A 27551-nucleotide genomic window follows, 5' to 3' on the forward strand; every position below is an offset into this window, starting at 1 on the left:
CCTTCCAGCAAGCTCTACACATGTGTGTGTGCATATGCATGCATATGTGCACACATGTGTATACATGCAGAGGTTTTGGCAGACAGATTTGTTCAAATAAATGTTTAATCGGAAGAATATTTTGAAAACAAAATCAGCTTTCTTGCAATGTCTCTTCTCTTACGACAATTGCAGCATTGTGGGGAATTTATCTTAATTCCTTGTTAGCACTTCATTTTGACTTTCCTCTCTTTACATAGACTCTGTATGAAAGAAGGAAGCATTTCCAGATTGAGTCAGAGCAGGAGCTCACAATGCTCTGTTGAGTGACTTGAGGTTCTCTGGAAGAACCTGTGTTAAGTGCTTAATCTGACTTGATTTCTGGAAGCAGAGTTGCTTCTCTACTGCTTATGGAAGGAATCTTAGAGAATCTCAAGTTAGGTCCCTGAATTTAGGTGGTGTGCACATAGTTTTGCCTATATGTTTAAAATATGTGTGCTGCTATTGAACACTATCCCAGTGCAATAAACATGGATAGTAGAAATGCTCTTGAAAAGTGAGATTCTGTATATTTGTGCTGCTTTTCAGATCGAGTAGTAAGCTCCAGTGGTAAAGTAGGTATTTCCTGAAGTTGTAGGTTGTCTTTCTACTGTCTTTCCTTGTGTCATGATCAGGGAGCATTAAATGGGGCTGTCTTGGTTTGAGCTGGCAAACTGCCAACCCTCCAAGTACAGGGTTTGAGGGGAAGGGAAAAGAAAACTTCAAGCCACGTGTCCTGGGTTGAGCTGGCAAAACACCAACTGTCCAGGACAGAGAGAAGAGGGGTCCTCCTCCCCCCAACCAGCTAAGGGAAAGAGAAGAGGGAGAGGAAAAAAAACCCTCAAAGCAGGTTTCTGCTGAAATTAACTACATGTATTTATACAGAGAAGAGAAAATTAAGAGGAAACTACAATATAACACACACTTACACAAGTTATATATAACAAGGAATAACTTCCCACTCCCCAATTAATACAAAGCAAAGTCTATTACACTAGATCTGTAAGTACTCTAAGAGACACATAGCAAGAAACAGAAAAAGTAACAACAAAAATGTTTCTACTTCCCTGAATGCAAACAAAATGCAAGCAGAGGCAGCAGGGGCAGAGCAAGGCCTGCTTCAAGACAAAAGCTGGGTCACGTCCAGCTTGTATCTCGGCCATGGCAGAACTGACTAAGCCACTCCCACACACTGGATTTTACACCCTTTGAGATGATGTAGTATGGTATGGAATACAATATTATTGGCTGGAAGAAGTCAGCTGTTAGCTAGCTCAGCCCAGCTTAAATCAGCTGACAATCCTAGGCCTAGCTGAACTTTAAAACCTAAGTTTAGGCCCACCTGGCTAAACCCATAGCACCACGTTTATACTAAAACTACATATATTTTTACAGAAAGAAAGAGACAAGTAGAAGAGAGTACAAATATGCACTCACACAAGTCTGCAACAGCAACAAACAATTCCCCACTTCTTAATGAACATACAAATGCTACTATCTTAACTACACATTACTTCAAGAAACTTATTCCCCAGGGAGACAAACCCAAGCAGAAAAGAGAGAACCAGAACAACACATTTTACTTTCCTGAGATACCCGGTGAGCCAGTGGTGGGCCTGGCCCTCTCCATCTGCCCTGGGACAGCACTGTGCGTCCTCCCAAGAGGAAGGCTAAAAAGCGTCTACCTTAACCACTCCCACACTGCTTCCTTCTTTCCTGGAGATGATGTCGTAATGTGGTATGGAATACAAAATTTCTGGCTAGAAGAAGTCAGCTGTTAGCCCAGCCCAGCTCAAGTCAGCTGACAGCTTCAGGCCTACTCTGAACTTTAAAACCTAAATTTAGGCCCACCTAGGTGAACCCATAACAGGGGCTTGCTGAGAACTTCCTATTCTGTGTTTTGGTACTTGCTAGTACTGTTAAGCTCTGAACTGACTCTTGCAACATGACCAGGAACACATCCTAAATTCCAAATGTCTGGTGTACTTTGGTTGCAGCCCTGCAATCGGGTCTCTGTTTGCGTTTATTTTTCAAGAAAGCAGTGGCCCCTGTGCTTTGGAAACAAAGTTAAACGAGCAGAGCACGAAGTGTACTTTTTAAGTAGACTAAGTTATGCAGGGTGTGAAGCTGTGTGTTGGAATATGTCTGAGAAGGTGTTTGACCATGTACTGAAGGACCAGCTGAGCAGTGGCCTGTCTTCAGGATGAAGTTTTTCTTACTGAATGAAGTTTTGGAGTTCCTTGGCTCCACTCATACCTGGAAACTATTAAGATGCAAATTCCTATTCTGAGTCATTCCTGGGATCTGTGAAGCATAAATGAAATAAATGTTCACACTGCCTGAGGTTGCCATTTACAAAGTCTTCCTAGTGTGCCTTTCACACTGCACCATTTTGTGTGAATGGTCATTTGAACTTCCCTCTGTTTCCTTTCCTCCTGGCAATATCAAATGTACTGTGCACACCTAAGGTTCTATTGCTTTTTGCTCAGTGTCAAGGGTATTGCCTACTTCCTGTTTCTGTGGAGGTTTTTTGGAGACCTGGGTGTGGGTAGTATAGGTGAATGACTCAGTATTTGGCATTAAGCTTTAGCCTGAAACTCCTTAAGCTGGCAAGTGCTGGCGAGGAAAGCAGTCCTATCCTGTTCCACCACACTTGTCTTCACTAACAGTCACTTATTTTTCTGCTTGGATTTTTCCTCTTTGCAGAAAGAGGAAAGAGAGGGAAGTGGGGAAGCACTACTACCTGTGAGGAAGTAGAAGGGGCCATGATTGCTCATGGCTTATGCCAGTGAAAGTTAGTTATGATGCTTTGGCTTCACATGCCTTCTCTCTCCTGTCTGTTCACAGCTGCCTTGCATGCATTGCTTTCAAACTTGAGCTATCACAACACTGTAGCTTCGATGAAGCTATTTTGTCTCTGCTTGCTTTAGCCTAGTTGCTTGTCCCTACTGTGGAGTAATAACTATGAAAAAAGTTATGGGAGGATGAAGTGAAACTGACTGCCAGCAAAACTCTCTCTGATGTTCAGTGGGAGAGAGATGTGAATGCTCAAACAGAGCTAATTAGTGTGTTTTCTCTCAACTTTTCTTTCTTGTGCAGGACAATGAAGACTACCCGCTGATCAGAACAGGACCATATTGGAAGAAGTTCAAGGCCAATTTCTGTGAATTTATTGCAGTGCTTGTGCAGCAGTGCCAGTGCAGCATCCTGTATGACAGCTACTTGATGGACGCTGTGATATCACTGCTTACGGGCTTGGCGGACTCCATGGTCAGGGCCTTCAGACACACAAGCACTTTGGCAGGTAAAATAACACAGAGAGTTGCTGGAGATAGTCTTTAGAGTAGGTAGACTTTTGTTGTCTTGTGTACAAACAAAACTGCTCCAAATTGAAAAGCTCTGTTTACTGGAACAGTTGTCCTCTTCTGCATTAAGAGTGCCTTCCTCCTAATATGTATTATACAGTTGTCTAGAATATAAATTGTTTGTTCCACATATATCTGAATGGAATTTGGATGCTTTAGATATGATAAATCTAACCCAATTTTGTCTTTATACCAGAAATTTTCTTTAATGGTTGGTATGACTAGTGCCAGAATTACGCTGTTCTGAGTCTTTTTTTCCAGTAACTGATTTTTTAGTTTTCTATTTTGTGATTCTCCTCCCTCCACTAATTAAAGTGATGAGGTTGCATTACGTGCTTCATCTAAAAAAGCTTTCTGCTATTCTTATGGTCTCTGTGCTAAAAAAAAACATTGCTAGTTACACATTTTTGTTTCATGGAGCATGATGATACTAAAGCTACTACTTTTTTTCTCCCTAAAGCCAGTAAATACACTCAAAGTATAATTTATTCTATAGTATGCTGTTTGCTTTGAAGGCTCAAAAAACCCACTTGAAATCTATACAAACTGTCTAGCAATCCTTAGAGGAACATGGATTTTTGTCAATTCAGTTAAAAGTAAGATTCTCAGCCTCTTCTGAGCCAGCCTTTTTTCTTTTTGTTCCTGAACATCAGCTGTTCCATAATTCTATGTTCTTTTGCAGAAAAATCAGAATTACATAAACTAAAAGAGAGTTGCCTCGTAAATTACTCCTCTGACTAGAACTCTGACCAAAAGTTGTAAATCACCAGAAACAGAACTTAGTGTTTTCCTTTTTTTCATAATTGTCTGCCTCTAAAATAAACACTATTTTAAAAGAAATGACTATAATCTAGTAGTGTTCATATTTTGATTATAAACTGGATCTAACCATATCCTTTTTGTGATAAAGTGGTGAATATATTTATTCTGTGTATCTCAGAGCTAAGCTAATTGTGTTGGGTTTGTTTCTTTTTTAGCAATGAAACTTCTGACAGCAGTTGTAAATGTCCATCTGAACCTTGATGTCAACAAGCACAACGCTCAAAGATTATATGAGGTGGAGAAGCGCAGGATAAGTGGCAAGAGGACCAATTACAGACTTCACCAGCTAGAGAGAAAAAGGAAAGAGGTTAGGGAGGTGTCTTGTATGGGACGTGTGTGAAAATGTAGAAGGAGGGATTTCTGTTTGATTGCTTTTGGGTCACTGCAGCTATTTGAGGTTTATACATGCAGAGAAGCTGTGACTGGCTGGATTAAGTGGTAAAAAAATGATTAAGATAGTAACTGCCTTATGTACTGTTAACCTGTGATGTCTGTCCTACTAATTGCTTCTTTTAATTGGCATCATTAGCCCTTGATCTTTGCACACATATGGCTTTACACACAAATTTAATTGCCTCAGTAGCTCTGGGGTTGTGGAAGTGCAGTTTTGTATATGTTTATACCAGTTACAAGCCAAAATGTTAGCGATGAATGAAAAAGGACACAGGTTAACTGTCATCTTTATATAAGTTATGCATTATAAAAACTGACTTAACTTCAGGTATGTCTCGTATCACTTTTGCTGTTCGTTTCTGTCATTTCTTCCCTGCTCAAACAGACAGCTCTTTTCAACTCCCAGAGGCAGAGCTGTAACTGTAAAAAATAATTCTGGCTTGAGGGAGGAAGTGATTTGATGTATCAACATCAAGCACAGTTTGTTGTCTCCTGACCTTAGAATTACTTCTCTCTGTTCTGAGTTTTGGTTGTCCATGGACTTCTTTTTTACAGAAACAAGGTCTTTTTTGTGGGGAGGAGTGTTTGGGTGAGACAGGGTATTTTAGTAGCATCATAAGTCTGGTAAAAACAGAGGAAATGGGTGTGTTGGGGCAGTACCCAAACTTGTCACCCTTTCTGATGCTGTTGATGAGGACAGAATGTTTTTATTAAGTGACTTGTTTTTTCAGAAGTTCATATCTAGATTTTCAGGGCTCAGTTAAAATACATGCTCATGATGCAATAAGTGCATTTTGAAAATTCCTTCGTCTGCTTTTCTTCCATCTCTATTCCAGTACATAAAACCAGAATTTGGACCTATATGTGAAGATTGTTTGTGTATTGATAGATCAAGGCTCACTGTAGCAAACAAGTTCCTTGTTATCCAGTTTAGCGGTTGGTATCTGATAAACCTTTCCTCAGGACATGCCTACAAAAAGGCAATTTGCCAGTGCAGGTACAGACCACTCATTTTATGTTGGTGCCATGTGTAAATGCCAGCAATTTTCACCACAGTAGTATCCCAAGTGCCCTGATCCAAATTTTTAACATGTAGTGAATTGTGGGACCAATATTAACATTCAGTTCTCTTTGTGTTTCAGTATGAGCATAAACTTCTAGAGATACAGAACATGATGAATGCTATTTTCAAAGGGACGTTTCTAAACCGTTACCGGTAAGAGTAAAAATAAAGCTGTGATGTATATTTTCGTTCCCAAGAAACCCTTGCTCAGACTATACAGATATGAGAATCAAGTTAAACATCCTAGAGGCACTGATGGTGTCAAGGAAAGTGTAGCAGTTATTTTAAAGAATTTGGGCTCGGAAAAGAACCTCTTGAGTATGTCTCTTCTATTCTTCCTGCTGGCTGTAGAGCAGTGCATTTGTGATTGAGAAGATACCAGGAATTGCAAAATAATTATTGCATGAAACTTGGTGGCTAAGTGTGGTCTAACTATTGATTGAAGTCTAACTTATTAGCATGAAGATACTTGTAATATTTTGAATCATTCATAGTTTTGCAGTTCCAGAACATAAAAGTATTGCAAATAATATAATTGATTTTTAAATTGATTTTTAATGTATTAATATTATGATTTTATAATTTCACAGTGATGTGATCCCTGAGATCCGAGCAACTTGCATTGAAGAAATTGGCAACTGGATTAAAACATACCCAGACGCTTTTTTAAATGATAGCTACTTAAAATATGTTGGGTGGATGCTGTATGATAAGGTAAAGTTTAACAATTTTTTTTACTGGGGGTAGTATATGGGATTTAAAAATTTTTTTTTTAAAGAATCGTAACATTTAAGTTTTTGAGAGTAGATATTTAATACTATGGTGGTACAAAAGAGAATTTACTTTCTTCCCCATTTCAAGTTTTACTTTTAAACCCATTGTAACACTAAATAAGAGAAAACATCTTTTCCAGTTCTTTGTGTATCCCTGTGTATGCTGTTATTTCTATGTTACTGAATTGGGAGTAATTTCTGAATTATAAAATGGCCTATATCCTTTGAGCACATTCAGTGTGAAATGTGAACTGAAATTCTGCTTTTAGGCTTGATGGACATTTAAAATTTTGTTTAAATTCATAAAAATGAACAAATAAATATTATCTATAGTAAAATAGTCTTCAGTATTGCACTTCTCTTTTGAAATTAAATAGATATTGAATATGTCTACAGAAAGTCCTGCATTGCCCAAAGACTTTTCTCCTTTTCCCTACAGTATGTTTGTTTACTTTTTTTGAGTAAAAGGCACATTTAAAAGAAAAAAGAAACCCACCAAAACAAACAAGTAAAAAAATCCAAAGAAGTCAGTAACTCCAAAATGCCAAGCAATAGGACAAGAAGCAATAGGCAGAAACTGATGCAGAGGAAGTTCCACCTGAGCATGAGGTAGAACTTTACTGTGCAGGTGACCGAGCACTGGAACAGGTTGCCCAGAGAGGGTGTGGAGTCTCCCTGACTGGTGATATTCCAGAAGCATCCAGATGCAATTCTGTGCAATGTGCTCTGGGATGACCCTGCTTGAGCAGGGAGGTTGGGCCAGATGACCCACTGGGGTCCTTTCCAACCTGACCCATTCTGTGATTCCATGAAAATACGCTTTTCCTTGTGCTTCTAAAATGATGAGAGATTTTAGAGGGATAGGAATATTCATCAGGAGTGGCTAATTACCAACATAGGCACACTGTTCTTCTGCAGACCACCTTAAAGGCATTGGAATGGGCGGCCCAGAGAGGTGGTGGATTCACCATCCCTGGAGGTTTTTAAACTGAGATTGGACGTGGCACTGAGTGCCATGATCTAGTAAAGGGGCTGGAGTTGGACCAGGGGTTGGACTTGATGATCTCAGAGGTCTTTTCCAACCCAATAAATTCTATGATTCTATGAAAGGATGTACACACCATCTTAAAGGATGCTGTGCACATCCCGAAGCATCCTGGAGTTCGTGCCAGCTTTGGGCGATGGTTGTGCCGCTGAGTGAAGCTGTAGTTTGCCGCAGGGCCAGGAGGTGCCGCACTCCGCCGCTTGCTGCCCTGCATCGCGCCGCTCCTCTAAAGGCGGCGTTTGGGGTTTTAGGGCAACAAATCTATCAATGACTGTCGTTTTTTTCCTGCGTAAATTTGATCTGATCAGAGTACCTGTTCAGTATATGTTCAGTTTGGAGAATTCTCAGTCATTTTTGAAGATAATGTGTCTTCATTTACAGTACTGTACAGTGAAAATTAACAGCTGTTGTCTCTGATGAGTGCACATAGCTCATCCAGTGCCATTTACTGGGAACTGGAAATAATTATGTTTTCTGAAGCTTTTTATGTGAAAGCAATGCAGATGCAAGAAGGGTGAGATAAAGTGGGGAGTCTTCCATGTTCTACATTTCCCTGAGACCTGGTAGTGTGCCACTGCTGGTGGCTGCAGTCATGGCTGTGCTTTGTGATTTGCAGCCACTGTCAAATTGCTTAATCTCAAAATGAGAACAGGGCATTTTTGACATCAACAGGGGCAGCAATGCTTTTATATACATATGAATGCAATTTCCCACTATTCCTTCTTAATAAGCATTTCTATCCCATCTTGTTGGAGGTGGGCAGCAAGAAACTGCTATCTCCCAGAGGCAATTTTCTTTTAGTATATATGTCACAGAGAAGTTTGCCAAATAGTTTAGGCCTCAGAGTGGAATGACTACTAGAGTATTCTAAGGGTGGGGGAAAACCTGGCCAGGATCATATACAGTGCTGTAAACAGAGTTTAAGTTCAGTTAATTATGAGGCTTTAAAGGGGAGAAAGGAGGGAGAAGTGAGTATAAAATTAACATTTTTGTCTCCAGAGTCTTTTACTTGAAGATAATCAGTCTTTCTTCCCTATGATACCATTTTGCCATGTTAATCTAGTATTAAACATTATATTTTTACGTGAATGGTTGTGTCGCGTTGCTGTCCCTGGAGGTATTTAAGAAGAGACTGGATGGATGTGGCACTTACTGGCATAGTCTAGTAGGCACAGGATGGTGTTAGGTTAAAGGTTGGACTTGATGATCCCAGAGGTCTTTTCCAACCTAGTTGATTTTATGATTCTATTCCTAGGTGCAAGAAGATTCTCCAAAATCAGGGGTAAGATGCTTAAAATTCCATATGAGGATCTCTCTTTGGCCCAGTAGAAGTTGTGGGAACAGTATTATAAAGATATGCTTTCAAATAGTTTATGTTCATCTGCCAGAAAGTTTTTATTTTTTAAGACTAAGGATCAGTTGATAATAAATCTCATACTTGTGTGCAGTTGGATGTTATATGTAAGCCCAGTCACCTGTGAAACCCAAGCATTTGTGAAACCCAAAATTTGTGAAAGTTGGTTTTCTACACAAAGGCTCTACTGTTCTTCCAGGGGAATATATAGTGCCTAAATCAGCATCCAGATCGAATCAAGCCAGTGCTGAACTGAGCAGCAGGTGTTGAAGGGAAGTGCTATGTTAAAAGTTCTGAGTTAAAGATCAGAAAAATCAAGACAATGAAAAATAAGGATGGGAAAAGTAGAAGGCAGAACTAGGAATCAGGAGGGCAGAGGATGGAGATGCACACTTGGGATCTCCTACCATGTTAGACTAGCTTTGTCTGGAACTTCAGGGCAAGTTTGTGAGGTTTTCTCATTAGACTATGAAAAACACTCAGAAATCCTGTGGGAACAGGAACTTGCTGTTGAAATGAACTTCTGTGTCTTGAGTATGTGATTCTCCTGTCAAATTTCAGGAAATTGAAAGAGCTTTTGGTTTTGCCTTCTGTCCAACATGGCTGTAGAAACTGATCCCGTGGTTGTGGCTGCTTCTGAAATACTTCTTTAAATGGTCATGATAACATAGTGTTCTGCTCATGTCATTGTGCATATGTATGGATTATTTTTGTGGGGAGGGCAGTTTATTAAATTGTTTTACCTCAAAGGACAGGTGGATTGGCTTCACCATTCAGGAATAATTCAGAAGTAGATCTCTCTAGTTTATAACTTGGGGGTGTTGAGTTAAAAATGACCCTATCAAACCATCCACCTCCCAGGCTGTATTTGTAAGGTTTATTGATTGGCCCCATCTCTGTGATAGTGGTGGGGCTGAAGTCTCATAATTGAATATATCTAAGCAGTGCTGGAGCTCATGCAGAGCTCTCTGAGGTCACTAGAGCGGCCCAGCATCTTATTGCTGTTTGCTGCCAGTCTGTTTGCAGGTCAGGGTCCAAATATGTTGTGATATAGCTGAGGGACAGTGTGCGTGTGCTTACATAATTCCCCTTTGCTCTGTCACAGCTGAACTGGCAGGTATTTTGTCAAGATTAGAAAGGTAGCTCTGGCAAGGGCAGAAGGTGAGTGGCTGGATGTTTGTGTTTGCTGATGTTAGTGTTGAAAGGATCTGAAGGTAAGTAGTGAAATAGTTCATTCAAAATTGGTCATTCAAAATTACTTCACGTCCTTCTAAAACTATAAGGAATGTTGAATCTGGAAAAGGAGAGGTGGTTGAGAAGGAGAAAGTGCACATGAAAACATAGGAAAATAGCAGAACTAGTCATAGTAGAAGTAGTTGTTTGTTTCTAGTTACTGGAGTTCATTTTCTCAACACTTAAAAGAAACATACACATAGAGGGTTATGACTGAGAACTTTCAGGTGGGAACAGGATACCTTAGAAGGGAAGTGGTGTCCTTTAATGTATTAAACTTTTTATCTGCAGATCTACACTTGAATGCCACCTGACTGACTAGTGACATTGTTAGCTGCATGCCAAGGGCTATATGACCATTCAACAAACCACTGCAGACTTTTTTCCTTTTCCCCAAGCACAAATGCAGTCCCTATTCACAAGCAAAGCCTTGTGGAAAAGAACCAAGTGCAACTGAAGCTGGGATTGCTGTACATTGGCTGAGCTGAGTCCGTGCCAGTGTGCAGGGATAGGTACCAGCTTGGGACTGCTTGTGAGTGAGTTCTGTGCTGTGGAGCCCTTGTGGCTGTAGGAAGCAGCAGGTGTGGGCAACAGTCCATTCCTCAGAGACTTCAAAATTAAAATGCAATCTAGAATAAGTACTGCTGGTGTGTCATGGGCAGATTGAAGACCAGTGTACATTGTTACCTGTTGATCTGTTGGGTTATATTTCTAGCAAAAAGCAAAACAGTTAGTCAAAGCCTATCACTGGATATCATCCTTGGTTTTCCATCTAAGCAGGTGAACAGGAACTTGTAGCAATGGATAGCCTATGTGTAGGTGGTCTCCTTTCTTGGATTTCATTGATTATTCTTACTGCTATTGTTAGCAAGAGGAATTAGAAAAGAAATATGCAGAGACTGATTCGAGGGCTGCAGTTCATTTAAGTGTATCTGCTGATATCCTTAGCATTATAAGTCTACAGAATACAGTGATTTTTTGATGTTGGATTCTGAAAATGACTTTCCTAATGCCATTTAAAGCTTTGTAATTTGAAAGATGTAGCAATATGCATGAGATAATTTAAAAGCTGGATAAGGGAAAGCTTCTTTTTGAGGAATCAGTGAAGCAGCAGTACTAATAGTATGAAATAACACCTTGCATGGATAAATATGTTTTGCCTAAATTAACTAATTAGGCCAAATTCAAAGCAACCCTTTTCTTAGAATGCTTAAAATACAGTGTTCTAGTGTAAAACAGAAATAGGAAGAAGGCATAACACAACTCTTTCAGAAACCACAGTGACTATCCAGTGCATTCTAAAGTGTACCTCTTCCTCTGGGAATCCAGAGGAATCCAGAATTTCTTGCAGTCCAAGTCAACTGTTGATAAAAAGCAAGCAAAATCTGATGTATGGGAGAGTGCTGGCTGTATTAAATAGGTCATCAATACTCCTGTCTTTGTATCATTAGCAGATAAATAGCACAATCCCTGTATCTTTTGGATTCTGTTGTTTTATTAACTGCAAGGTCTGTGAGAGTTTCTTTGACTCCGAGAGAACCTAACACAAACTTTGATGCTACCTTTAAGTTTGGCTCACTGCAGATTTTCTCTGTGTGTGAGAAAGAAGAGTGTGTGTGCACACAAACCAAATGGTACTGATATCACTAACAAAGAAGATGGGGCAGCATTTGGATAGCCTGCTGCAGGCACCACAAATATCTCTTATTTACATAACATAAATGTCAATAGTGAATAACAAAGATACATGTTTTTTATTGTTAGCCTGTTTGTCTTTGTCTTTGTCTTGTAGCAAGCTGAAGTGCGGTTGAAGTGTCTTCTGGGACTGCAGGGAATTTATAGCAGAAAAGAACTTGTTTCCAGGATGGATCTCTTTACTAGCAGATTCAAGGTAAATAAATTACTTTTGCTGTTTTTTTTTAGTTTAGGTCAGGTGTATGCACAGGGTCTGATGTTTTAATCAGAGCTGATCTCCCCACTGTCTTGACTGACAGGAACTTAGAGTCCTGCAAAAACAGCCTGGTTGACTGAGTGGATGAAGGAGTTTTGCAGGGATGTTTCCCTGTGTTTCTATGGAATCTTCCATTTCACTATGGTCAGTTACCTCCACCATTCATCCACAATGGCCTGGATTCTTTCACAGGAACTTTGGCAGACGACAAAGAATTTTGTATGGCAAAAGTCCCTTTATTACTGCCCCTGATCTACCTTGTAGATACTGGACTTGGCTGTCCATGTATCACACTGATGTGAAGGAATGGCTCTTTCTTGATCTGCCATGTCAGTGTGAGTCTTGGAGAGGGATCCCTTATCTCCTTTCTGAACAAGTCAGGTGATGCACTGCAATTCTGAGAGTTTGTTTTGTGGCTGCACTGACCCTGTACACTGCCTTTATTGTATTCCATCATCCTGACTCATTTAAGAAGCTCTTTACTTTTTTTAATCCTGGCTTTCGTAATGATTTTGTCTGCTGCTCTTATCTCAGTGGGGTTGCGCCTTTTCAGTATTTGAATAAGAAAGCTCAAGATGTCATGACTGATACTTCAGTCCCTCTCAATCAGTACATAATCAATGTCTCCATGTGGTGCTAATTCATGTTCTTTTTGTGAAAGGTATAAGGCTTACCTCTATATCAAAGCAGTTGCTAATAGTTAAAAATACCTATAGCACATCCTCAGAGAACAGGAAATAGATTAATATTGGTATCTTAGGAATAATTATTTAGATTGAAACTTGGTTATCTAAAGCTGATCCCTGATTTAAATGATTATGTAGTAGTCCCTTATCTTTCTCTCTGCTGTAAGCTGCATAACCAAGTACAGGATTGATGTTCAATAAAGAATGATGGAATAGCTGCAGTCTGTCTGTACTGTGGTCTCCCTCTGTGTGGAGGATGGAATGTAAATGGATCATTGCAAACTCCATCCCCCAATCAAAAAACCCCCACCCAAACACAACTCTGTCCCCTCTGAGGAAAAGAAATCCAAACAGCTACACACAACATAAAAGTTTTGAAGTTTAACTCATGCTTTCTCAGTGATGGGAAATGTAATCATATAACCATCAATCCGTTTCCTGCACAAGTGAGTTTCACATGCTGTCTGTGTTACCATTGAGTATTCAAACTCAGGATTTGTGGACTTACACACCTTGCAACTGGATTGTGAGAAAAAGGAAGGTGCAAAGTAAAATGAATCTAGAGATTTAGGAATCGTATGTCAAATGAGGAAGCTGTTAGTCCCCAGTCAAGCAAGTCTAAAGTTTTAATATATCTTAAAGATACAGGCCATACTGAGGTGTGCAAGTTCTTGGTTACACTGGACAGGAAATTTCCAGTTTTCTGAGATGTTTGCATGTGTGCTTAGGTATAATAGTGTGAATTCTGGAGGTCAGGAGTATTGCTGCTATTCCATGAGGTATCTTTATGATCGTAATTATCTTTCCAAAAAAGCAGTGACTTCTGTAATGTGTAGGTACAGGCATTTTATTGTTGATGAGAGAAATGGATTATATAATACTTGTAATTTGAGGCTTACCTTCATTTAACATACTGAAGTGCCAATAGAAACAAGTTGTCAGTCACTTCTAATTTGTAGACTGTAGTTGATTTCTTGTGAATGCATACATTACATCTATAAAAATATCATATTACTGCATGATTAATTCAGTTAAAAAATTAACATGCTGTTAATTTTCAGGGGCTGGGGAACTACTTGGTAGTAATCAAGTTGCCTTATGTCTCTTAGGAAATAGCTGCTGAAATAAAAATAAATCTCTGCTGTACTAGCGTAGATGATGTAGCTGTAGCAAAAATACGTGTTTATTGAGAACAAACCGTGTTACATCTTTTTATTGTCGTTTTACATCCATTAGGATCGAATTGTGTCCATGCCTCTGGACAAGGACCATGAAGTAGCAGTTCAAGCCATGAAACTCTTGATGCTTATGTCACAGTAAATAATTTCTTTTTTAATTTACTGTATTGTTTTAATGGCAACAAGATCTAGATACAATCCTGCTGAGTCTTCCTGTAATCAGTTACATGTTGGGAAACAGTTGCTCCTGGCAGGATATGACTTAGAGTTCAAGCTGCTCAAGAAATGGCATTTTCTTTCTGTGGGAAATACCAATGTTAAGAGAGCCCTTGTGCTGAGATTCAATCTGAAAACTACATTTTTATACCTTTACACTTCCCTCTGAAAGGAAATGATGCATTTTCATTTTGGCTTTTCTCAAGCAGAACATCTGCGTCTCTTGGGGGAAGTTCCCACTGAAGATGGGGTCCCCACCCCATCTTCTGTCCCAGGGTTGCCAGGTCTTGACCTCTGCCAGCTTTCCTGTCTCCACACCTGATGCAGGAAGCTTTGAGCTTTGAGGCTGTTGCTAGACTTTGAGCTTTCAGATTCTTGACTCCATGGCAGAGAATCTGGGAACCACTAAGCCCACAGCAGACTGACCAGCAGGAAATGAGCAAGTGTATGTTATTTTGGTTTTGCTGAAGTGAAAAACTAACAGAAGAGTTGTTTTCTTGGGAAATTTACCTGCCAGCCATAGATTTGGTAGGGTAATGGCAAGCTGGAAGTGTGGGGACAAATTAGACTTATTATTACAGAAGTATATGAATCTTATTCTGATACATCCTTGAGAAGCATGTTTATTTTAGAAATGGATTTATTTGCAAAACACGTGGAGAATAAATTCTCTGTCCCTCTTTTTCAAGCAAAATGTAAATGAAAACCTCAGTGCATTTCATGGGTAATACAGTTGAGATGTTGAAACTCAGTGTCTTCTGTCTCTGAGTGTAAGTTGAATGCTGCTGTTGCAGATGCTTAAACTTCCATGTAGAGCATGACACATTGTCCATTAGCCTTGTGGGATTTGCTGCTGCATTTGAGCCAGAAGTGTTAGTCATGGATAGCTGGGCATGTAAACCTTAATAGACCTACTAATATGGTGTTGTTGGTATTTACATTAAATGTCAAGTATGTTTGTATATTGAAGTGCTGCTTTATAGTCCACTCTCTCACTTCTCACTCCACTGGTTTGAGTGGCATTTCTCCAGTCCTCCTTCCACAGGCACATCAGAGTAGCAGACGATGCTGCAAACACAGGACGCTTTTCTGAAGGTAGTGCCATTGTTTGGGCCCCACTGGTAGTAGCTGGGGTTCTGTTGTTTCTGTGTTCACAATGTCCATTACTACATCCCTGGTTCCCTGTGGTGTGTAGCTGTTGGAACAAAGCACAGTGCTGTGTCCGTGGATAATGTGTCCTGTGCTAGGAGGAGCAGCTCACCATTGTTGAAGTACAAAGATTCCATACACCAGTTAGGGTTGCCCTTGTTCTGTATCTGAACTAACAAGAGCTATATTGGCACTGCAGCTGTTTATTATCTCTGGCTGTATTATAAAGGATCATATTCTCATTAATGCAAGCTGCAGCTATAAAAGTTTGATCAATGTTTCTTTTCCCCTGAAGCAATTTTTTTCCTAATTTTGCTTAAATATCATTTCTAGTGTGAATAACTGCCTTCTAAAGTATTCTGTATGACATTTTTCCATCATAAAATATAGTTTTTATAAGTAAAAGTAATATATTTTGAAATTGTTTTAATTAGGCTGTGTAGAGGCCTAGAAAATACATTATTTTCTTTCTTTTTGCTCATCTGTTGCATAGCCAATCTCCTTTCTTCCACTGTCCCCCCTGGTTGCTCTGAACCCTGCTGATTTGGTTTAATTATTGGAGTGATGAAAGTGGGAACTGGGGACTCAATAAGCAAATTCAGTGTCAGCTCTTCTCTTTGATAAGACTAGTACTGACCAGTCTATGAAACCTGTGTGAGGAGAATGCAGACAATATAGACAGTCACATGCAGAGGCTTCTTAATAAGAGCCTGTATCAAGATGCTTTTCCAGCAAGGGAAAAACTGATGCCTGAGTTCCTACAATAGTGACAGAAAGGACTTGCTGCTGGCATTGCAGAAACAAAGACATTCAGAGCCATTGTGTCTCAAATAGATGTGTCTCAGCTCAAACACGGTGTCTGGATATTGAGCAGTAATGCTGCTTGATACATGCAATAAAGCATGAAAGGGGGTTGGAGGCAGCAACTCCCCTACTTTAGAAGGGTAATAGAATAATAAATGGCAACTTGTATAAGCGGCATGTCTACTAGGATACATTGATCTAATTAAATTTTTTGCCACTTTTGTCATGCTGTGTTGGCTCCCCTGTGAATAACTCACTTTTGTCATCTGCAAATTTGGCAACTGAATCCTAGTGGCCCAACTTGCATTTTTAGTCAGATGTGAGAGACCTTTCACATCAAGTTTCTATTTTTAAAGCTACTGGCAAGAATCTGTACCTGATGAATTTCCCTGAATTTGATTTGGAATCACTATTTACTTTTTAAAAATAGTAAAATCTTAACTGGTCAGGTACTGACCTTTAGAACATGTCTCTAATCTTGGAACAAATATTTTGTTGTTTCATGACAAGAGGCAAGAAACAAGGCCAGGATTAGCTTTTTTCTCCAGTTAGTCCATTGGATGATTTTTTTGGGGGAAAATTTTCCATGTGTGTAACTTTCTTTTCCTGGCTTCCAGAATTGTCTTTTGGGTGAGTACAGTAGCAAGACCTCATCACCAAGTAACTATTTTTGTGATGTTTCGCAGTTGCAGAAATGCTGAGCTCCATATACGTTTGTAACAGGTTTGATCATCTCTTAACTCTCACTGCATTCCAGTCCTGTGGAATATACATTGACTACTCTGTGTACTACTGGCCCATAAACCTGCTGTGCTGGCCTTTACATTCTCTCTTGCTTGCTAGAGAGGAAATGAAAACACTGATCTTTTTAATTCATTTGTATGTGTCACATTATTAAAAAAAATTCCCAGTGCTGATTCAAACCCCTCTTGCTATGCATATACTTGGTTTTTTTCCAAATCCATATTTGTATTTTCTTCTTGTCTGTCTCTGTGAGCTGAGATTTTTTATTTCTTGTTTGTTGCATATTGTCTCAATTGAATGCCAGTCTTCGGGCTCGTAGATTTCTATTTTTACAAAGCATGATGCGATCCCAAAACTGAAATGAGCATATGAGGTTTAGCATAATAGAAATTATTAATGATACTGAATTATGCATAATTGTTAGCATTAATGTTGCAAAGAATCTGACAGGAAATAGAACTAGGAACGAAATAAAGAGGGAGAAAACATGAGTGACAATGAGAGATTGTGGAATCTTTCCAAAAACACTGCCTTTCAGGAGGCAGATTAGATTAGTGTGCCTACTGCTAGACAATTCTGTTAATTTTTGTGTGCTTAGCTACCTAAAAGAGTAGAGGGATTTTGGAAAACAGCAGCAAAAGTAATTAGATAACTGTAGTAGATGTGTGTGGTAAGGTTACAAGTGGTGCAGGTAGGGGCACAAATCTACAATTAGCTTGAATATGTAAATAGCACAGGGTAAAATGACTTTGTATTACATTAGTTAGATGTAACTAGAAATTAAACTGAGCTTTAAACACAAACCACATTGGTCTGTCACAGCATAATCACAGTGTATTGCAGCATGCTCATGCAGTGTAAAGTGGTGGGAAAGGACTATTGTTATATTGTAGAGGCAACCATGTTATCATTTTGCTGATCACCAAAGTGTGTCCTGAAATACGTGCAGTGACACCAGAGGAGTGAGAGTGAGATAGCAGAACAAATCAGCTTATTTTTGTACTGGAAATTTTTATTGCAGACATTTGAACAGTTTCAGCATATATTTTTTGATGGATAGTGCTCTGCACAAATACTGGTTTTACAATGTATTTGGATGTTTAACTTGACTTAATTTTAAATGCAAAATGAAATTATTTTTTTTTTATTGAGATGCTGTATGTTGGATTGCCAATGTCATAGAATCATAGAATCAACTGGGTTGGAAAAGACCTCGAGATCATCAAGTCCAACCCTTGGTCCAACTCCAGTCCATTTACCAGATCATGGCACTCAGTGCCACATCCAATCTCAGTTTAGAAACCTCCAGGGATGGGGAATCCACCACCTCTCTGGGCAGCCCGTTCCAATGCCTGATTACTCTCCCTGGAAAGAATTTTTTTCTGATATCCCACTTAAATTTCCCCTGGCAGAGCTTAAGCCCGTGCCCCCTTGTCCTATTGCTGAGTGCCTGGAGAAGAGACCAACCCCCACCTGGCTAGAACTTCCATTCAGGTAGTTATATGTACGAGATCTTTCCCTTCACACCCATTAACAACAGGGATTAGAGTGGCAAAACTCTGAAAAGTACATCAGGTGTGTTTTTATTTTACTGTTGTGATTTTAGTGGTTATTCTTGGTATAAGCAACAGCACTGACCAAGTCAGGCAGCTCCAGCAGTCATGCCTCTTGCATACAGTAAAATGAAACAAAAACCAGCAGATATGAAATATTTCTACTGGTGCCATATGCAGAACCAAATCAGGCTGTGTCTCCCTCTAGAGTGTCCCAACTTCTTTGTGACATGCTCACACTGAAGTGCTGAGAAAATGGTACGTCATGGCATTGCTATGTGGAAGGCCATGCCCGTTTATTTTTAGGCACCTAAACACTGGCAGGAACTTCTGGCTTAACCTTTATATGTTGCTTGGCATTCTGAGGGCTGTGAATTTGCAGCAGTGTTATTGCTGTATTTGAAGTATTCTTTGAATGGCTTCTGTATGTAAAAAAGAAGGGTACTCATTTACTGTGCTAGTATTAGTGCGGGTGGTGGCAGGTGTAGTCAAGTGCTGCTGCTTCCAGAGACAAGTAAAATGAATGCCTGAGCACCCATTTGAGTGGGAGTAATGGATATAAACCTCATCGTATCACAGAGATTAGTAGTATGTGAAAACTACTAGTAGTAATGCACATAGGTATTCCTTCCCATTCAAGAAAGAAAAGGAAAAATGAAAAAGTGCTCAAGTGGTGTCATGAGTGTCTGTCAGCCTGTGCAGCAAAGATAAAGGGTTCTTCTCCCTTCCTTTGCTTCTGTGCCTGTAGGGGGTTGCTTCCTGTGCAGCTGAAGCTATTGCATTTGACCTACTCACATATTGAGGAGGAAGGAGATAATACTGCTGTAGATTAATGTAACTGGGACAAATTCCTAAGCTCTTAGAAGACAAATTCAGAAACAAGGAGGTTGGGATTTCAGAAATCGCAGAATAGCTGAAGTTAGAAGGGTCCAACCCACTGCTCAAGCAGAGCCACCTGGAGCACATTGCCCAGGACTGTATCCAGATGGCTTTTGCATATGTCCAGCCATAGAGACTCCACAGCCTCCCAGGGCAGCCTCTGCCCAGTGCTCTGTTACCCTTACAATAAAAATGTGTTTCCTGATGTTTAGAAGGAGCCTCCTGTGTTTCAGTTTGTGCCTGTTGCTTCTGGTCCTGGGCAGCACTGAGCAGAGTCTGGCTGCATTGTCTTTATCCTTCCATCAGGTACTTACACATATTGATAAAATTCCCTCGAGCTTTCTTTTCTCAAGCCTAAACAATTCCAGCTCCCTCAGCCTTTCCTCATAGGAGAAATGCTCCAGTCCCTTGATCATCTATGTGGCCCTTCACTGGTCTCTCTCCGGTATGTCTCTTTACTGGGGAGCCCAGCCCTGGACCCAGCACTCCAGGTGTGTCTCACCAGGGCTGACTGGATGGTAAGGATCACCTCCCCACATCTTTTGGTAACACTCTTAATGCAGGCAAAGGATACAGTTCACCTTCTTTTCATCAAGGGCACATTGGTGACTCATGTTAAACTTGGTGTCTACCAGGACCCCCATGTCCTTCCCCAAGGATAGAAAATCTCTGTGGAAAGGCAGTTAGATTAGTACTGGAAAGGCAGAGTCCTCAGTTTCTACCCAGAGAGATGGCAGGCAGCCTGCTGAACTCTTTGAGCCATCTGAACAGTTTAGGCAAGGAATTCTTTTAAAACAGAGACATTCAGGTATTGCATTCACTGTTTCCATAAATACATTAAGAGAAAAACTCAAATACAAAGAATAAAAAATTCAAATATAAAAATATGTACATTTGACTGTCATGTTCATACAGGAAATTACATTTAAGCGTAAGGAAAAAGTTTTTCATTGTGGGAGTGGTCCAATATTGGAACAGGTTGTTAGAGATCTTGTGGGGTCTCTGGCTTAATAGTTATTCAAAACATGATTGGACACATCCCTCGTCAACCTGCTCTAGCTGATCCTCTTCTGAGCACGGGGTTGGACTAGATCATCTGCAGAGGTGCTGTCCATCCTCAGCTGTTCTGTGATTCCATGTTGGCTCAATCCAGATTACTGTATGTTTGTAGAGAAATTTCTTATTTTCCAAGCTGTCCACAGTTAAAAAAAAATAGAGATGAAGACATCTTCATGGAAACTAGTGCTTTAAAAAAATTGAATAAGAAATTGACATTAAAAAGAATGAAAGAAACATTGTAGGACTACTAGTTTATTTCTGTAAATTCCCTACCGCCTTTTAATATAAAGACTTGCTATATCATGTGTTTTTATTTCTGTAAGTGCTCTTTGTCGTCATTCCTCCTTTTACTCTCACTTGTTAAACTTGTGGAAGTTCATAGCTTCACAGAGCACACCGTTGCTTATTCAGATACTCTAATGCACCATTTTACCTTTTTCAATTTCTTACTATTTAACAGTAATAAATGCATTTTTACTTTATTTCCCCAGCTTTCTAGATGGTTGAATGAGTTTCATAAATATTTTCCTTTATGCTGATTTTATCATATATATACTCAAAGTTATTTCCATATGTCCTATTACTGCAAATATATTCAAGAGAATTGCATGTTCCAAGAGTCCAGCAAAACCTGCCTGAAGTATGTAAGGCAGCTTTTCTTTTTGGTTGAGGGGAAGCATTATCTTGTGAGATTGATCCATCACTTTTGGAGACATACCATTAGCACTTTCATTTAAAGACCTTTTTAATGGATGCTCCAGTGATATTCTCACCTAATATGAGCTCACTTTTTTCAGTCAAGTTGGAGGATGTTTTGGGGCTTTGTGGCTTGTGAGGATGTGGAAGTGCTGAAGGATGTAATGGGTTGGAGACAAATGGGCAAGCATAGGAAGGACTGCTGATTTTTTTTTTTTTAGACATCACTCCTGGCATATGAAGAGCATGAATCCTCAGTTGTAGAGGGGATATTGGACAACAGCTCTAGATGATTTTAAACTTTTAACTACTTGAGGATTGAATGCAGTGGTAAATAAAACCCCTTTCATCTCACCTGGGTGTTGGGAGTGTAAGGATCTTGTATGCTGCTCTTTCATTCTCTGAACTAGCTTAGACCAGTGACGTTGCTGTGGCAGTAAGAAGCGGGTACTTTGAAACTGTAATCCTTGCTTTGGGCTTCACTTCTCTGGTATTTCTTTGTTGGGTTATTCAGCCTTGATGCTTCAGTTTCTTTTTTGTAGAAATTTGATACTAATACTATTTCTACCTCTCATAGGGTGCTCTAGGTTTACCAGTTGGCATGTGGTGTTCTCAAGATGTGTAGCTGAATGAAAAAATTTGTGACATTGAGTGTTTGTGCGGAGAGGTCACAGTGATAAGCATGCTATCAAGAATGTGTTCTGATTTCTTTTTATGTGTGATTCTGTACAAACCTAGTGTAATAGAATATAGGTTTTAAAATAATGTAATAAATTATTTAAAAATAATTTGCACTGCAAAATGAAGGCTTCTTATTGTTTATTATCTTCTATGGTGAACAGCTAAGCATAAAGCAGAGGCATGATTTTCCTGTTACTATTGTTCTTTTTACTGTGACCCCAATCAACTGTAATTATGCTTTAAATTAGTGTCCGTGTCCATGCCGGTGGGCCTGATTTGTCATGGCTTGCACAGACCTCTGTTTCTCTACACAGTGAGTGAAAGAACTCTTGACAGTTTTGTTTGAGAACATTTTTAGAAAGGCCCTACAAAAATGTAGCTGTGTAAACAAGTTGCATGGCTATGGAGAATCAGGTCTAGTCAAAGCTGGACGTAACATTCATACTGTTCTTTGCAGATAAACCTGAACTATAACTTCCGTTGTTATTTTTGCCTAGGAACTGTGAGGATGTGTTATCAGCTGAAGACTGTGAAATGTTATACCAGTTTGTTTATACCACACACCGTCCACTTGCAGTAGCAGCTGGGGAATTCCTGTATAAAAGGTATCTCTGCCTGCCTACTTCTTGCATATTCTCATTTGTTTTGGAATGAAGCTGGATTTATTTGAGGGGGCCATTAAGCATTCATTTTACTGCTGAAAGTGTATACCAGCTTTCTTCTGCTGAATCAGAAAAGAAATGCTGTCTGACGATAATTGCATGTTTCCCTGCACAGCCCTGGCACAACAGGCTGAGAGAAGTTGCAAGACTAAAACAGAGAATATGAAACTACTGACTGATCCACAAATGCCATGCGATGTTGAGAGCATGCTCTCTTTCTTTCCACTTTCTTTTGTTGCTTTGCTTCTTGCAAGCTAATCTGTCACCTGGCATCTGTGGATTTAATCCATAGCTTTGGTGATTAATCACAAAAATGGCCTCCTCTTCTCCCTTTGGAAGTTGCCTTACACATTGTAAAGGCTTTGAATAATGAGAGAGGCAGCAGATTAAAAAGCCCTCCCAATTTTCTGTCAGGTTAATGAACTATAGGGTTTATCTTCCTCAGGAGTAACTCTTATAAATGGGCAACAATGGTTGCATGAAATGAATGGAGTTGGTTTGCTAAAAGAGATAAATACTCTGTTTATACAGCTGAGAGAAATAATTTTGCCTTGCAAAAAGGAATGAAAATAAAAATATTTTGGCAAGAATTTTATGGGGAAAAATTCAGAAATAATAATTGTGTTTCCACACATGCAAAATCTCCTCCTTGTTGTCTTTTCCTGTCTAGCTGAATTGTTGACTTTCTTTAGTTTGTGGAGCCAAGTCCAAGAGAAAGGCAAATGAAGATAAACTTCTGTTTTGATGAGTCTTCTATCACATCTGCTAGACTTAATCTTTTGTGCTAGTTCTAATATTCCCTCATAAATCAAGTGTTTTTCCCCTCAGAACTCTGCTGTTTTTTGCCATCAAAGTGGTTTGCCCTCATAACATTACTTTTTCTACCGAGCTTGCCAGTGCAGTGTGAACACCTTGACCCTGTAAACCTCATCCTTTTTCTTGTTTGCTCAGTTCTTCTTTCCAGCACTTCTACCAGTATAGAAATGTTCGTTCTGGTGTGATAGAGATATTAGGGACACCCTCCTTTCCCTGCTCATACTGCTAAAAGTTTTAGTATAAACACTTATGCTTTCCACCCCTGCTGCCCCTTCTTGGTTTGCACAAGATCTCCTCAATGTCTGCATATTTTAACTTAGGTTACTCAGCTGGCATAAATTACATGAGCAGAAGTGCTTCCTGAAAGTATAAGCTTTAACTGCCCCTTTAGTAGTGTGTTCTAGCTCCTGAATCCAAGGTGTTTGGGCCTTGCATTAATCCGTGGGGATGGCCTTCCTGTATTTATTTTGAGATTAGCACCTTTTGTGTGAGCAGTACAGTCACAGCCATTGTGGATAAAGGGAGAAATAGAAATTGAAGTGTCATACTTCAGACAGAAAAGGAAGAACAGACTTTCCACTGTATTTGTGAAGCTAATTGCCTCTTACAAATACAAAATACTGTTGTTTTCTTTAAGAGGCTGCAGTTCCAAGATGTACCATGATGTGAAGAATGGCTGTGTAGTAATAGCTCTACTCCTGTTAAGGTTTAAATTTGTTCTAGAGCAAGCCCCTTTTCAAGCATAAACAAATGTCTACGTCATCAGATGATCAGTTCTGTGGAATCTGCATCTATTGTCCAGAAAGCTGTCAGAGTGCCTGTGAAATTATCAGAAGTAGTCTCTGCACCCACAGGGACAGCAGATCTCTCATCATGGAAAGCAATCTAACCTCTTTTCCTTTCATCTGATAAAAAAGTCTAATGTTATTTGGGTTAAATAAATAGGAGAAATATAGTTCTTGGAATTTCAACAGAATTAGTGTTACATTGGCAAATGAGTTTAAGGACAACATGGCAGAACTGGACTGACTTCCTTTTCTGTTGGCAGGTTGCTTGTTCATGAGGGAGATGAAATGCAGCCCAAAGGAGGGAGAAAGTTTGGGGCGAGTACTGACCAGTTGAAAAGATTAATACACTTTTTCCTGGAGAGTGAGGTGAGGAGAGTAGCTCCTGCAGTAATCCTTTTATATCCAGTATTGAAAGTTAAATGAAGTATTGGCTTCCATTTGAAATGAGTTTCTGGTGATGAGCTCTGGACTCTTTGGTGTTTGGAATGTTTTTACTCTCTAGGTTAAGTTTTTAATGAAGACATTTCTGTTCTGTTTTATTAAAACAAATTTACAACTATGTTAATGGAGAGAATCAGTGCTGAAGCAGTTTCTGAAAACAACTTGAAAGACTAATGCCACCAAGTGAGCGTTTTTTGGTCTGTGTCCATGTCTTTCTGCAGGTTGTAGTACCATGGCTCCATGTGTAGTTTTACTGAACGTTTTATCAGCTTGAGTGTTGTACTTCACTATTCAGCTTTTGCAGAGTTGCAGGCCTATATCCAGCCCAGGTGTCTCAGGCAGAGCAGTTTTCAATCTTACTGCAAAACATGTCATAGACGACTCTTTTCTGGTGCTATGATTGGGTTTTAGGTGGTACAATCAGCAACATAAAAGCAATACAGAAGGTAGTTTTAAAGAAATTATTTCAATTACAAAGGAAAGATGTCCTAAAAAGAGAAAAGCAAATATTTTTTGCTGCTTTTCTTGCTTTTTTCCTCCACTTGCCTGTGTTGTATCAGATTGAAGACATGGTGTTTAAGTGTTGATTAACCTCAGACAAAGTATGTTTGAATATGTGTGAGTGACAAAGCTTTGTCATTGGTAAAAAGGGAGATGAACAAATGAAGCTGTATTTCTTTTAGTTTGTGTTTGCTTCTATAAGCTTGTGTTTTTAATGCCTAGCTACACAAACACGTTGCATACCTCGTAGACAGCTTGTGGGACTGGGCAGGCAAATTCCTGAAGGACTGGGAGTGCATGACAACTCTTCTATTGAAAAATGCTGAAGAAGGTGGAGAAGGTGGGTAAGCAAAGAGCTTTGTTTTTATTGAATGAATCTCTCCATGCTGTTTTTTGAACCTTGCCTTAGCTAGTTTAAGATCATTTCATATTGATGTACTGTGGTCCCCAAGTGTCACAAAGCAGAAACAACTCAATGCACTGCCAGTGGGATATTTATATCATTATTTTTGTTTTATTCAGTATTCTGTATTTATGTAATGTTAGTTTACAGACAGTTGCTCAGATGAATAAATTTGCTGCTGCTTCATTTTCATTTTTATTTTGTGTGATGCTGAGACTGATTTACTTACAGCACTGGATGATGCCCAGGAATGTGCTCTCATTGAAATTATCCTCGCAACGGTTAGAGAAGCAGCTGAAGGTCATCCTCCAGTGGGCAGAGGTGCAGCCAAAAAAGTCAGTGCATCTTAGTCTTATTTATTGTCCTATAATCACATTCTCTTTGCCTTATGTGCTTTGCCAAGCAGCATGTTCCTAGTGGTAGGTATATTTTAGGTAATAAAATGGCTTATTTTTGTGAAACAATGCAGTGTCTTTTGACCTCTACATCATAATAGAAGTGGATGTTCAAGGACATGGCATGAGAGAAAAGCTACTTGAAGCATGTTATTGACAAATGATGAGCATTTTATCCATGAGATGTAGCTGTTCAATGATTTGCATCTAATTTAAGGTTAACAAAAAGAGGTAAAGCATCTGGTTTTCTCCATGGAAAACTGTCTTTATCCTACCTTGATACACTTGAGGCAATGGCATGTGAGTTAATCTTAGGTTCCATGTAAAATTCTACTCAAATCTTAGAGATTTTGTAATTGAAACTAAATGGTTTATTTGCAGATTCTGTCAGTAAAAGAGAAGAAAGTACAGTTGGAAGATAGTACTAAAATTACTGAACACTTTATTGTGGTGCTTCCTCAGCTCTTGGCAAAGGTAACCAACAGCTGCTGTCTGAGTGCATGTTAAATATTTCATTAAAATTCCCACAGTATTCTCATACCCTGTTTTTTTCTCTGCAGTATTCAACAGATGCACAAAAAGTGGCAAATCTTCTGCAGATTCCTCAGTATTATGATTTAGATGTTTACAGTACGGGACATCTAGAGAAGGTGAATAGGAATTTGGGTGATCAGTTCACGTGGAATGTATTAAATCTATGTGACAATGTAGAGAGTTTAGTGGGATTTGGAACAAGTAGGAGGTCATTGAAATAGAAAGAAATGGTCTCATAGCTTAAGGAAAGTGGTCTTATTCAGGATTTAGTTTTTGCTTTGGGGCTGCCAAAGAAAAGCCATACTTCTTGTCAGTTCTGATATGCTGTGACTGGCCCTGGTGGGTGATGGTTTGTGGTTTCATATGGTAGGACTGGCCCTGGGTTTTTTCGTTGCTGGGTGGAGAGAGGGTGGGTTATGCCATGTGTCTAAGTTGGTGTCTCCTAGGAGTTTACTACAAAATAGGTTTCATTCTCCCTGACGGCTGACTCTCAGCTGCTGGGGAATGACAATAACTGAAAGATAAGAATGGAGATAGTATATCTGCTGATGGGAAAGGGATGGTCAGAAAAGGATAGATGAAATCTTTGAAATAGCTTAATGTATTCTTAAGCAGGGATGTTACAGGGAGGTAATGTTAGGCGAACACGCCAAGGTTAATTTCAGCACAAAACGTTAACTGGAGTCAGCAGAATAGCAGAAATTACCTCCTCACACTAGGAGAGAAGGCCCCAGTTGCTGACATGGTCCAAAACTTTCTCCATCCTCCACTGCTGAGGAAGACAACTTCTGTTGTTTGGAGACACACCTGTTTTTTGAGAAGGCATATTTTATTCCCTGCCTTTGCCTTCATGTAGTGTTAAACATGCAGTTACTTCATTCTTTAGGAAGACCCAGAGACTTAATGATGAAAAAGAGCTATAAACACAGAAAAAAGTTGTATCCCCTAATCCTGCTTCTCTGCTCCTTAGACTGACATTTGTTTCATCTTGATTCTATGACCTACAGAGATATATGGGCCTAGTGAAATGATTTAAAACATAAGTGGATTTTTGTACAATTTACCTATATATACCTATACCTTTTATTGCCTGCAGCATTTGAATGCTTTGCTGAGAGAGGTAAAAGACATTGTGGCCCAACACTCTGACATGTCTGTCCTTGAGGCTTCCTCCAGGACTTATTATATCCTCTGCAGAGAAGAAATTGCCATTTATAGCCAGGTGGATTGTGCTCGAACTCAACTGATAGATGAGTTGATGGAACAGCTTAACCAGCTACTTAATTGCTTCTGGGAAAAGGTGAGTATGACTCACTGTGGAGGTAACCAGACTGTTTCACTATGAAAAA

The 27551-nt window shown here is 39.5% G+C and overlaps 1 protein-coding gene across 3 annotated transcripts in view; it reads left to right on the plus strand.

Moving 5' to 3' along the window:
• The window catches only part of LOC139668473 (cohesin subunit SA-2-like), a 61584-nt gene that overhangs the window by 14258 nt on the left and 19775 nt on the right, over nt 1-27551 (plus strand). For all 3 annotated transcript variants that reach the window (XM_071548075.1, XM_071548082.1, XM_071548088.1), the window contains 13 exons: nt 3118-3322; nt 4361-4512; nt 5741-5814; nt 6252-6375; nt 11859-11957; nt 13940-14019; nt 22160-22267; nt 24189-24294; nt 25093-25210; nt 25505-25608; nt 26050-26142; nt 26229-26318; nt 27299-27502. In XM_071548075.1, coding sequence (XP_071404176.1) covers nt 3118-3322; nt 4361-4512; nt 5741-5814; nt 6252-6375; nt 11859-11957; nt 13940-14019; nt 22160-22267; nt 24189-24294; nt 25093-25210; nt 25505-25608; nt 26050-26142; nt 26229-26318; nt 27299-27502 — 1557 coding nt within the window. The remainder of the gene's footprint in view (nt 1-3117; nt 3323-4360; nt 4513-5740; nt 5815-6251; nt 6376-11858; nt 11958-13939; nt 14020-22159; nt 22268-24188; nt 24295-25092; nt 25211-25504; nt 25609-26049; nt 26143-26228; nt 26319-27298; nt 27503-27551) is intronic.

This window comes from Pithys albifrons, chromosome 1, assembly GCF_047495875.1.
Source record: "Pithys albifrons albifrons isolate INPA30051 chromosome 1, PitAlb_v1, whole genome shotgun sequence".
Taxonomy (NCBI): domain Eukaryota; kingdom Metazoa; phylum Chordata; class Aves; order Passeriformes; family Thamnophilidae; genus Pithys; species Pithys albifrons.